This window comes from Ahaetulla prasina, chromosome 1, assembly GCF_028640845.1.
Source record: "Ahaetulla prasina isolate Xishuangbanna chromosome 1, ASM2864084v1, whole genome shotgun sequence".
In the NCBI taxonomy this organism is placed as follows: Eukaryota; Metazoa; Chordata; class Lepidosauria; order Squamata; family Colubridae; genus Ahaetulla; species Ahaetulla prasina.
In genome coordinates this window covers 87,553,676-87,567,140 of record NC_080539.1, presented here as the reverse complement: position 1 = coordinate 87,567,140, position 13,465 = coordinate 87,553,676, and the positions used below count along the sequence as shown (strand labels likewise).

Genomic DNA, 13,465 nt, shown 5'->3' with positions numbered 1-13,465 from the left:
TCTTTGCTATCCTCTATGAGCATCCATTATTGTTTTACCCTGAAAAAATAAAGCAAGGGAGTTGGCCGAGAACATTACATTTCGCGACCTTTGAATATTTAGTATTCAAGCAGCTACAGTGTGCTGGTGGTATGATGGTTGGTATAAGTTGGTGTAAAAAGCCTCCATTGCTATGTGAAGCTGTTGTGGCCTGTCGGCCGCTAGCAGCCGAATCAGGTGAAGAAAAGGCATGGGAGTCAAGATCAGAATCAAGGCAACCTGAGAGCTCTGAGGGGGAAGATGGAATGGAGCTGTCAGAGAGAGAGAGAGAGAGAGACAAAGGTGGAGCCTGGGCCATCTATCAGCCATCAGATGGACAATCAACATGCCCCAGGTCTGGATGAATGGCTGATGTGGAAGAGGAGGAACAGCTGGGTCAAGTGTCTGATGTCAGATGTGCAGAAGACAGAGGAGAGGCGAGCAGTGGAAATCTGTGGGCCGATCCTTGGGACAGAAGAGCAACTGCTGTAGCAAAGCCCCACCCTAGCTCTGGGGGTAAAGGCAGTGGGCGGAGATGAATAGATGTGGCAGACAACTATTCATCTCCCTGCCGGACAGACTTGTTAGCCAGCTGTGAGAGGAAAACTTTTTGCTGGGGCTGCTGGCACTCCTAATAAAGGAATCATTGCTTCAACTACAGAGGTTTGTTGTGTTTGGGGAGTTGGGTCAGAGCAGAAGCTTTCTTAATGCCAGTCCCTAGAATCTCATACTATCTTCCTATTTTCTCTTCCTACCCTCCACTCACAAATAGTCAGCATTTTGAGTTTGTTGAATGGTCAATCTCTAATCCCATTTTTGAATGGTTTTCTTGACTCAAAAATGTTGGCAAATCATAGCTTTCTTCTACCCCTGCTAATACTTTCTCTTGACAGATAGTTAGTTGGCTCTATAAGGACAGTCACCTATGAAATCAGTTCATTTTTCATATATACGCTAGGCCCAATCTCTTCATTTGGAAATGCAACGGAGTCCCTTGGATGAACAAATCACCCCAATAAATTAGCTTTCTAATTCCTCAGCCATAATGCCCAGCCAAGGAAGTTATATTTGTGTTACTGCTAACAGTCCTGCAGTACTGATATATTTACTGTGTTAAAACCCATTTAGAGTGCTTGCATGTTAAGATTATGCTGTTTAAGCAGAAATATTTGATATAGGATCTCCTGCCATGGACAGGGGATTGGACGAGAATAACTCCAGGGTCACTTCCCACCTTATTATTCTATGTGCTAAGTAAATATGCCACATATTTGTTAAAACACACAATTTGTGAAGACCTAGCTCTCTGGAAAAGATTCAAAGGCTGGTCAAGATAGAGGGAAAGAGAAAGAGGGCAACCAGCAGAGTGTCAATGAATTTTGGGAGACCTGAAGGACCACATTAGGGACAAGTTGTCATGGAGAAATCTCTGTGATCACCAGGAGCTGAAAATGACATGATAGCACATAATCAATTAGCAGAAATAAAATGTTCGAGTCTCCTTGTGGAAAAGAATAGTAAGAGGATATTAATGGTTTTTATAAACATTTTTTTTTTGTTTTCTTTGGCTTCTAGCTTTCCGAAATATTTTCTTCCTTTTTTAAAAGCGTAGGGTTTTTTTTTTCTCTCCCCACAAATTCTGATCATTTCCTAAAGTACAAGCTTCCTTACCAATAAAAGCCACTTAGTTAAATGTAACCTTCCAGAAATAATGTTTTGAAAACTGAACCTAGGTTATAAAAGCACACTTTTTGTGGCTGCCAAGTACTCTTTTTTTTTTTTACTGGTGGCTGTTTTAAGAGTAAATAGTGAACTTTAAAAAGAACTTTAAAGTTTGCTTTTTACACCAAAATGCAGTTGAACCACATCATACATTTCCATTGTACACTGATGAGGACCATTTGATGGTCTTTTCCTATGAAAAATCCAGATCTTGATGGGAAATATCATATGGCATCATTAACTGCAGGGATTAATACCAATTTAACAAATTAACATTTACATAATAAATGGATTAACATAGTAACCCTAAACATATTTATTCAGAATTAAATCCAGCTGTATTCAGCGGATTTCTGTCCCAACTCCATATTAGGTTTGCAACTGTGCTCTTAATTAGGATTATAGAAGGAGTTTGCTGAAGTGATAAAGAAAAGGAAAAGAAACATTTTACTTCTCTAACACTATGAACAATCTTATGAATGATTTTCTCTATTACACAATGTGTCATATTGTGGATACGCTTTTACCATAAGTTGAATTTTAAAGCTGAAGAATTTATTTGAATTGATCATTGAACTATAAGAATGTCACATCAGAGTAATATTTGTGGTCAGTGATTCCCTCATGTGGTAAATGCTGGTTTGGTTCAGTTGGGACATAGTTTGTTTGGAAGCGGCCAAGAGTTTAACATAACATGGCCAGCTATGTAAATATCTAAAATAAATAAATACTGTCTTAAAAATAATGTGAATTGAACTTTTATGCAAAAAAAGTTGAAAAATTTAAATCTGCGCTGATTTAGGTATGTATAATCCCTCACAATTTAATAGTATTACCTTACCAGCAAAGTGCCTTCTAATCATTGTTTATATTATTTTGTCTTTACATTGATATCTATATATCTCAAGCATGCTTTTAACTGGACTGTATTAAAATTTGTCTCCCACGTTTTCATTGAAAACAACTCAATTCCAGAGTGAGGGGAACATTATTACATTTATAAGCTTTGCATGGATCCCTTAAATTAACTCTCTCTATATTTTATTATTTAGATTAATATTTTACGGTACTAATCTGGTTCATTTTAAATATGGTGACATTACATTTCTCACACTAAAATTAGCACATACTAAGCAACATGGTCATTGATGTCTAGGAATTCTGGGAGTTTAAGTCCCACACGCAGGGCATCTGCCTCAGAAACGTTGAAGCAACTCATTTCACAGATTTTAACACAGCCCTTAAAGTGCTTTTCTGTTCTGATGGTATGGATTATATATCTATTTCTTCAACCTTGTCTAAAGCCAAAGTATAAATCAATAAGTTTATTTATAGTTTGTAGTGTTTCCTACTACACACTTTCTTCGGTGTTCTTGTTCATTACCTGTTTATATGCCGTCATCCATTGTGGACTCTTTACCATCACATAGATAAACGTTCTCCATGATGATCTGTCCCTAACCTGGTCCTTCAGTTCTTTCAATGTGTACTCACCTCTACCATAATTAAATCTACCTCCCTTGATCATCATCATCTTCTCTTTCCTTCCAGTTTTCCCAGCTGTGAAGATCTAGGTCAGTAATGGCTAACCTTTTCCAGACTGAATGCCCAAAGCGTGCGTGTGCACGCCCGAACTCCCACACAAGCCTGCTGCGCATGCACACTCGTCCCCCATGCACCCCACCTCTGTGCATGTGCAATTCCCCTGAGCATGCACACCGCCTCCCTGTTCATGTGCGCACAGCCCCCTACATGCACCCCCCACACATGTGCATGCAGCCCTCCACATGCCCCTCACCCCCACGCATGCACACATGCCCCTTGCATGTGCCCCACCCCCCTGCGCATGCACGGCAGAGACCCAAAGACCAGCTGGCCTTGGGAGGTGCACACATATGCAGAGCTGAACTGGGGTGATGGCTCGCATGCCCACAGAGAGGGCACTGCGTGCCACCTCTGGCATGTGCACCATAGGTTCGCCATCACGGATCTAGATCTTCTGATAATATGTCCAAAGTAGGATAGTTTGAACTTTGTTATTTGTGCCTCGAGTGAGAACTCTGACTTGTTTTATTCAATGATAAGTATGTTTGTTTTCTTGGCTCTCCACAGCATTCTCAAGAGTCTTCTCCAAACTTTTGTCCAACAAAACTCAAATGTGGATTATGCAGGAACTAAAAGTATGCAATTTATTTATTTATTTATTTATTTATTATTTAAATTTGTATACCGCCCTTCTCCCAAAGGACTCAGGGCGGTTCACAGCCAAGTAAAAAATACACAATACATTATAAATACAATTAAAATACTAGTAAAAAACTTATTTAAATTGGCCACAATTAAAATTTGGAGATAAAACCCGTTAAAAACCCATAACTTAAAAAACTAACCCAGTCCAGCGCAGATAAATAAGTAAGTTTTGAGCTCGCGGCGAAAGGTTCGGAGGTCGGAAGTTGGCGAAGTCCTGGGGAGTTCGTTCCAGAGGCGGGAGCCCCACAGAAGGCCCTTCCCTGGGTGTCGCCAGGCGACACTGTCGCGCCGGCGGCACCCTGAGAGTCCCTCTCTGTGAGGCGCCTGGTCGGTGAGAGGTATTCGGTAGCAGCAGGCGGTCCCGTAAGTAACCCGGCCCTATGCCATGGGCGCTTTAAAGGCGTTCACCAACACCTTGAAGCGCACCGGAAGGCCACAGGTAGCCAGTGCAGCCTCGCAGGATAGGTGTCACTCGGGAGCCACGAGGGCTCCCTCTATCACCAGCAGCTGCATTCTGGACCAACTGCAGCCTCGGATGCCCTTCAAGGAGCCCCATGTAGAGAGCATTGCAGTAGTCAGGCGAGGCGTCACAAGGCGTGGTGACTGTGCACAAGGCATCCCGGTCTAGAAAGGCGCAACTGGCGCACCAAGCGAACCTGGTGGAAAGCTCTCCTGGAGCGGCCGTCAAATGATCTTCAAAAGACAGCCGTGCATCCAGGAGAACGCCCAAATTGCGCACCCTCTCCATCGGGGCCAATGACTCGCTCCCGACAGTCAGCGCGGACTCAGCTGACTGTACCGGGATGCCGGCATCCACAGCCACTCCGTCTTGGAGGATTGAGCTTGAGCCTGTTTCTCCCCATCCAGACCCGTCGGCTTCCAAACACGGGACAGCACTTGATAGCTTCATTGGGGTGGCCGGTGTGGAAAAGTACAGCTGGGTGTCATCAGCGTACAGCTGGTACCTCACACGAAGCCACTGATGATCTCACCCAGCGGCTTCATATAGATGTTGAACAGAAGGCGAGAGAATCGGCCCTGCGGCACCCACAAGTGAGGCGCGCGGGTGACCTCTGCCCGTCAACACCGTCTGCGACGGTCGGAGAGATGGGAGGAGAACCACCGATAAGCGGTGCCTCCACTCCCAATCCCTCCAACCGGCGCAGCAGGATACCATGGTCGATGGTATCAAAAGCCGCTGAGAGGTCTAATAGGACCAGGGCAGAGGAATAACCCCTATCCCTGGCCCTCCAGAGATCATCCACCAACGCGACCAAAGCCGTCTCAGTGCTGTAACGGGTCGGAAGCCGGACTGGAGCAGGTCCAGATAGACAGTTTCCTCCAGGTGCAGGGGAAACTGATATGCCACCATACTCTCTACAACCTTCGCGCGGCGGGTTGGAGACCGGACGATAATTACCTAAAACAGCGGGTCAGGAAGGCTTCTTGAGGAGGGCCTCACCACCGCCTCTTTCAAGGCGGCGGAAGACTCCCTCCAACAAGGAAGCACTCGTAATCCCTGGAGCCAGCCTCGTGTCACCTCCTGGTGGCCAGCACCAGCCAGGAGGGGCAGGTCCAATAAACACGTGGTGGCATTCAATCTACCCAGCAACCTGTCCATGTCCTCGGAGTCACAGGGTCAAACTCATCCCAAACAACATCACCAAGACCGCCCTCAGATACCCCGTCTGAATCGCCACAATTTTGGTCCAGACCGTCCCTAAGCTGAACGATTTTATCGTATAGATAACCGTTAAACTCCTCAGCACGTCCCATAGCGGGTCATCCCGCTCCCCTGGTGAAGGAGGCGGGTCACCAAACAGGGCAGCTGGGCGGTTATCTGCCGGCGCAATGAGGAGGAGGCGGGTCACCAAACAGGGCAGCTGGGCGGTTATCTGCCGGCGCAATGAGGAGGAGGCGTGGGCGCCTCGCTTCCCTCAATGCCACTAGGTAGGTCCTAGTATAGGATCTAACTAGTGTCCGATCAGCCTCTGAGCGGCTGGACCTCCAGGAACTCTCTAGGCGTCTTCTCCGGCGTTTCATCCCCCTCAGCTCCTCGGAGAACCAAGGAGCCGGTTGGGATCTGCGCCGGGTCAGAGGCCGCAAAGGCACGACACGGTCTAAAGCCCCAGCCGCAGCCCGTTCCCAGGCTGCAGCTAGTTCCTCTGCCGTGCCGTGAGCCAGACCCTCAGGAAGTGGCCCAAGCTCCGTCCGAAACCTCTCTGGGTCCATCAGGCGCCTGGGACGGTACCACCGTAATGGTTCCGTCTCCCTGCGGTGTTGGGTAGCGGTCAGAAAGTCCAGGCGAAGGAGAGAGTGATCTGACCATGACAAAGGTTCAATGACTATTTCCTTTAAGTCCAGATCTCTCAACCACTGACCAGAGACAAAAATGTGCCTCCCCCGATGTGAGTGGGGCCATCCACTACTTGAGTCAGGTCCAAGGCCGTCATGGAGGCCAAGAACTCCCGAGCTACCGTCGATGACGAGCCGGCAGATGGCAAGTTAAAGTCCCCCATGACTAAAAGTCTGGGGGTCTCCACTGCCACCCCGGCAAGCACCTCCAGGAGCTCGGGCAGGGCAGCTGTCACGCAGCAAGGAGCCAGGTACGCGACCAGCAAGCCCATCTGACATCTATGACCCCACCTCACAAGAGGATTCACACCCGGCAATCTGAGGTACAGTGGTCTCCCTCGGCTCTAGACTCTCTTTAATAGCAACCGCCACCCTCCACCCCTACCCTGGGCCTCGGCTGATGGAATGCACGGAAACCCGGTGGGCACATCTCGACCAGGGCACACCCCTTCAGTGCCCAACCAGGTCTCCGTAACGCCTATAATATCCGGCACCCCTGAATCAGATCATGTATTAGGGGCCTTATTGGCCACGGACCGTGCGTTGCATAACATCAGGCGAAGGCCAGGCTCTGAGGGTCTTGACCATCCGAGGCAGGAGAAGTCAGGGGATCGGGCACGCGATCGCCTGCAGACATCGAGCAGCGTGACCCCCTATGTCGATCGATCCCCCTTCCGCCATATCTGCCCCTCCCACTTACCGTGCAAATAGACTCACCCTCACACAAAGGAACACACTCCCCCATAACCTCCGAACCCATTTGATAGTCGCCACGAGCATGCGCTGGAACTGGTTTCCCTCCCGACGGGCTACCCCCCTCACCCACCCTAACCCTCCACCCCACCCGACACTACCCTCCCCCTCCAACCCAGACCCGTCAGTTCCCACCTCCCTTAAAATTCCCATTAAAATTCCCTTAAAACCCTATTAAAATAATTAATTAAAATCCCTGAGTCTCCTATTTTGGCATGCCATCTCTCGGGGTTCCAAAACCCGTCCTCAAGATGGGCCCTCGATAATGTGGAGAGCCAGACCCGCGAGAGAGGGGAGTCTCGCAGGGCAAGAAGGTCAGCCGCTGTAAATGTCCGCATGATAAAAGTCCGGCAAACAGACCCATCCTGGACCTGTCAAGATGGAAATTGACGCGCCAGTAGTTCCGAGTAGAAGACAGCCGGGATATAGGTCTTGGGCGGTAGATGAACAAACCGCCATGATTCAGTCAGAGCTCCAACCCCTCATCTCCAGTCCCGAGGGTGGTCTATGGGCGGGGGAGAGGATATAGTCCTACAATAGACAAGCTAGGATTGTCCAGGACCATCCTCAATTCCCCAGCTGGGGACCAAAGGTCTTCAGAAGATCCTTGCAGCCAGCCCATGGGCATCCTCAAGATGGTAAAGGTGCCTACATGGCCCGTGATCGTCCTTCAAGTTGACAAAGAGGACGAAACACGCGCCTAATGGGCCAAGCTGCTCCACCGACGAGGCATCTCTCCAAAAGTCCGGGGGCAAAGGACTCAAAAAAGCCCCCATAGACGGTCCATAGACGTCCTCTAGATGGTAGCGAGGGCGTCCCCTGGACCCGTGGACAACCTTCAAGATGACAAAGAAGGCGACCATCGGGCCTCTTCGTGGCCGCTAAGCCAGGCCTCCAGCTGGAATAGGCCACTCACCCGCCGGGTTTGCTGGGTCATGCCACAGTTCGCCGGACCCAGTCAACCACCAACAGGCTAGGCCCTGGCCAAGCCGGTCCAGCCAGGCCGCCGCCACCGCCGCCACCGACACTACCGCTGCCGGGGGGAAAGAGCCTCCAGGCCAGGCCGCCGCCGCCACCGAAGAACTCGGCCGCCGCCGCCACTGTTGGAAAAGGCCAGGCTGCTCACACCACCGGCACCGCAGACGAGGGGGGACAAAGGGGAGAGAGGCTCTAGGCCCCTCCCGAAGCAGGGCCAAGCCAGGCCGCCGACCACCGCCGCCGGAGAACCGCCGGAAAAAACCGGCTGCCACCGCCGCCGCCGCCGCCGCCGCCGCTGGAAAAGCCGGGCCGCTGCCGCCCAGCCAGGCCGCTGCCGCCCGGCCTGGAGAAGACCGGACCGCTGCCGCTGCTGGAAAAGGCCCGGCCGCTGGAAAAGGCCGGGCCGCCGCCGCCGCCATCGCCATCGCCGCCGCCATCGTCGGCCGCACCGCCGGAGGGAGAGCGCTCCGGGACTCCTCCTAAGGGAACCCGGAGACGCCCCGCCTCAGTTTGCCCATCCTCCGACTCACCGCACTCTCATCTACCCGGGCGGGGGGTCCAAGCTGTCAAAAAGACCCCCCCCCACCTGGTCTGGCCCGAAATAGGCCCGTCGCCGCATCAGCTGTTCAGCGGTGCGGCCGCCATCTTGGACATGCGCAATATTGGTAATTAAGCAAAATGTTTACTTTTGTTTTCAGATGTGTTTCTTTTTCTTTCTTTCTTTTTTGTGATTATTGTACCAGGTATGTCTGGTGTAACTGGGTCACTGCTGAGAGAAACCTCCTTCATTAATCGCAGTTTGTCTGCTCTAGCAGATGTACTTGGAGCCCTATCAGAGCAGAACTCTCACATTCCATATCGAAATAGCAAACTTACTCATTTACTACAGGATGCCATAGGTGAGTATAGCTTGGTACCCTATAATATTTACACTTATTTACCTACCTCTTATTAATACACTGAAGTTGTATTTTTATACCAATTTTCAAATGTATAGTTGATATAGAAGTGTGGTTTCAAGAAGCAAAGGTGACTTTAATGGTAGGATGCTAAATCCTTATTTTAAGCAAGGAGAGATACTAGGTTTTCTAGTTGCTCACTTTTTATTTTTCTAGCAAGATTCCTACTATTTGACTATGTCACATGCATATTGTAAAGTCAGATGGTTACCAGAATGAAAGAATCAGGGGTGGGTTTCAAAAATTTTAGCAAGGGATTCTCTGCCCGGTTGCTGGGTGGGCATAGCCATGGAGGGAGTGGTCTAGTCAGCTTCCTAGACCACTTTTTGCCCTCCCCAGGCTTTGGAGGCTTTTCTTGAGCCTCCGGGAGGGCGAAAACAGCCTCCCCAGGCTCTGGAGGCCCTCTTGAGATTCCAGTAGGCCCATTTTTCGCCCTCCCCGAGCCTCCGTGCACACCCTGCACTTACCTACATCCAAAAACGGGCTGCGTGGGGACTCCTGGGAGGGGTGGGGCAGGGTGAGTGGGGCCAGCCAAGAGTGGGATTTGGGGGTTCTCTGAACTGCACAGAATCTTAGCTAGAGGTTCCCCTGAACTCCTGCAAACCCCTAGCAGCCCACTCCTGGAAAGAATAGATGAGAGCCAGTTTGATCCAGTGGTTAAGGAACCAGGCTAGAAAGGAGGAGACCATGAGTTCTAGTCCTGCCTTAGCCTAAAAGCTAGCTTGGGCCAGTCACTCTCTCTCAGCCCAACTCACCTCACTGGGCTCTTACTGCAGGAAAAACAGGAGGAGGAAGATGTTTTGGATACGTTCGTCACCTTGAGTTCTTTGTAAAAAAAATGCAGAAGGTGGAATACAAGTAAATAAATACTCTTTTCCTATTCTCCCCTACAACTGGTATATAGAGGGATACTGCCATCAATCAGGAAGAATATCGAATTCTTTAGACCAGTGGTCTTTGACAGACCCGTCCATAAATTTATCCAGTCTGCCAAGCTAGTGGTCATCGCAATGTATTGTGGTAATCATCCATGGTGTAAAGAAATACTGTTTACACCGAATCTTACAAGTAATTTCTTTGGATCATTCCCGGTTGTAGAATTTTCAGCAAAAGGGAAAAAAATGTCTCCCCGGCCATTTGTTGTCTATGTGGTCTGTGATTTTATATATCTCAGTCATCCCCACTCCCCGTTTCTTTTTTCTAGATAAAGTGTTCCAAAGGTTGTAGTTGTTTTCCATACTGAGAGCATTTCAATGCCTTAATTATTTTGGTTGCCCTCTTTGAATATTGTCTAACTAACATTAACATTTGGTTGGTGTTTTAGCCACTTAAAGAGTTCCTTCTGGAGCTCTTCACAAACATTTTATGGTTTTCTTCACCATTTGCTATTATTTACACACTTGAGATGCTTGGTGCTTACTTACCCTGGGGGTCAAGATCATTTATGAATAAGTTAAAAACCACTTGTTTCAACATAGGCACTTCAGGGACTCCACTTCTTACTCCCTCCATTGAAAAAATGTTTCCTTTATTCCTAGACTTTGCTTTGTTTTCTAACCAATTCATCATCCATAGAGACACAAATTATCCTATCTCATGGCAACTAAATTTGTTCAAGAGCAAATTCAGTTGTAAAGTTTCCTTTACAACACTAAATTCTAAGAACTTAATCTTTGCATTCCTTAGTCGGACAGGAATTATTCAAACCATGCTTACTAGAGGTTTTTATCATATAGTATTTATCCCCCAAGCTTTCTAGAGCCAAGGTTTGGCATTGGGGCAATTGAATCAGTTAACATGTACCGGTATATCTTCCTAATTCTTTTTAGGTGGTGATGCAAAGTTGCTGGTGGTATTGTGTGTCTCTCCAAGCCAGAAGTATATAACAGAGTCACTTCAAACCCTGGGATTTGGGTCTCGTGCTCGGCAAGTTCAGAGAGGGCATGCCAAGAAAAGAAATGAACTGGTGGTGAACAAATCCAAATAAGACATAAGCCTTCGGTGGATTAAAACTTTATTAATGAGTTCCTCAGACTGAAAAATAATCTTGTTATGAAAAAAAAATATAAATTGCCTTTTAAAATAAGTACGCTTTAATGCTGTATTGACAAGATATAAACATGCTAAGCAATATTTGATTCAAAAATAATTGGTGATATTAACAACAAAAACCTCATAGAATAATGTTTTTTAGAAAGAGCAGCAAGACACTAATGTTTATGGGACAAAGTCTTTTGACAAAGAACTTCTATAATCTAAGTGGGCAGTTTTTGTGTCTACAACCTATGGACTTTAACTTCCAGAATCCCTAAACCAGCCAGAATTCTGGAAGTTGAAGTCCACAAGTCATAAAAATACCATAGTTGCCAACCAGTGACCTACATGGTAGCTATGCAGTTAGTTCCATGGGAGTTGGCTCAGTTCTCTGATGAACACATGGAGAAATGGTCACTATCCCAACCTTTCTCCAATATCCACCCATAATTTTCTAATTTGTCATCTTTCAGAAGATTTTCCCAAAGTCTTACAATGTAACTATAATTGAGTAACTGGAATATTGACAATGCTATGGTTTGTTGGAAAAAATATACTGCCTCTGAGAAAGTTTATTTTCCCCCCCTTATATATGTAAAGCAGGCATTCTCAAAGTTTATGATGCCCTGATTCCCAAATAAATAAATTTGTGTGACTTTCTCCTCCTCTTTCTTTCCATGAATCACAATGTCATTGGTTATCCAACCAGGGATGAGCCTGGTCTGGCAGTCATCCAACAAGAGAGGTTTGTACCCCAAATCTGAATTGCCAAAGCAGCAAAGGCTCTTGCAGCAACCCCAACTCAATCCTAAATCCACTGGAAGAAATTTGGCTAGGATTAAGGCATTCTTGGGTGGGGTCGCCTGTTCCCACTTCAATGATACAACAATAAAAATGATGTTACCTAGCTTGATAATGAAACATCTGCAAGAAAACCACCATGCTCAGAGAGTACCAAGGACCCCACAGATAATGTTTTGAAGAACAGTCCTGCTCCTGTATCTGAGGCAGGGTCTAGTCCAGCATCAATTTTTGCATTCCACCCATGCTAGTAGAGAAGGTACAGCCTTTCTATTAAATAATCTCATCTTGCTGGACCCCAAGGTACTGCCTTCTTAGGACTAGTCCTCTAGAACAACATGCCATGGGAGATTCAGATGATCCTGTTAGATCTGGCTTTTCTCCCGGGATTTGGGTCAAGTGGGCAGTGAGCTCTGTTATTGATGTGGGTCAGAGGTGGATTTCAAAATTTTTTAATACCGGTTCTGTGGGTGTGGCTTGGCATGGCATGGCTTGGTGGGCGTGGCAGGGGAAGGATACTGTAAAATCTCCATTCCCTCCCCAATCCAGGGGAAGATTACTGCAAAATCCCCATTTCCTTCTGATCAGCTGGGACCTGGGAGGCAGAGAATAGATGGGAGCAGGGCCAGTCAGAATTTTTACTACTGGTTCTCCAAACCATTCAAAATTTCTGCTACCAGTTCTCCAGAACTGGTCAGAACCTGCTGAAACCCACCTCTGATGTGGGCTTCCCCCCCAGTGAGTGGTGTTATTGTATATCCTGTAGTACCAAGAGTTAAAAAGGCTCCTTCCAGTTAGGCAGAGTAGGTCTATCCTCAGTTTTACAATCCTACAGAAGTCATCACCCAAGATTTGAGAACTTATGGAGAGCAGAACTGCAGAAATGGACTTTATTTTAGTATTTAGAAGAATTACTTAATTGTCCAGCTCTTGGAATTGCAATTCTGGACAGTATAACTCAAGGAAAAACAAAACAGAATAAAATAATCACAATTAAAAAAACCCATTCAAATATAAAAGAAACAAATTCCATAGCTAACCTATCAGACAATATACAGCTGGGGTCCATCAGATTTACACTCCACCTGTCAAAAGATGAGCTTATCTATCTTCCTGGCCCAATGCCTGGAGGGAAAACCATTTTTAAGCTTCCAGAATGCTAGATATTTACATACTGCCCGTCCAGTAACTGTCCTCCCCAACACCCCACACATGGCTCAGAAAATCAAGACTTAGACATAACAATATGAAGGAAGAAAACTGATAATTAAAAACTAGTGATAGTTTAGAACATTTAAGTTGCAACATTCAAACAATGTTTTAGGAACAAGATTTTTGCTTGATGACAAAAAAACTGTGCATTAAGTACTGGACAAGTAGGCCTAAGAACACAGCATGCCTTTGAGAACAAAATAATTAGAAAGAAACACGTATAGCTAAATAAGTAATTTTATTTATTTGACTGATACCTTCTTTTCAAAACATGAGTAAAGTAAGAAAATTTGTCAGATAATCAGAAGCCATGGGTTTTTTCCCCTTTTGGCTCAAAGAAACAATATTTTCCACGAGGAAAACGAGGATAACTCAAGTTTAGA

At 46.7% G+C, this 13,465-nt stretch overlaps 1 protein-coding gene across 1 annotated transcript in view; it reads left to right on the top strand.

The window, feature by feature from the left end:
* The window catches only part of KIF25 (kinesin family member 25), a 46,071-nt gene extending 34,373 nt beyond the window's left edge, over positions 1–11,698 (top strand). Inside the window, exons 11-12 of the mRNA XM_058167706.1 lie at positions 8,820–8,975; positions 10,865–11,698. Of these exons, the coding sequence (XP_058023689.1) occupies positions 8,820–8,975; positions 10,865–11,022 (314 nt within the window). The 3' untranslated portion in view covers positions 11,023–11,698. The remainder of the gene's footprint in view (positions 1–8,819; positions 8,976–10,864) is intronic.
* The last annotated feature ends 1,767 nt before the right edge of the window (positions 11,699–13,465 follow it).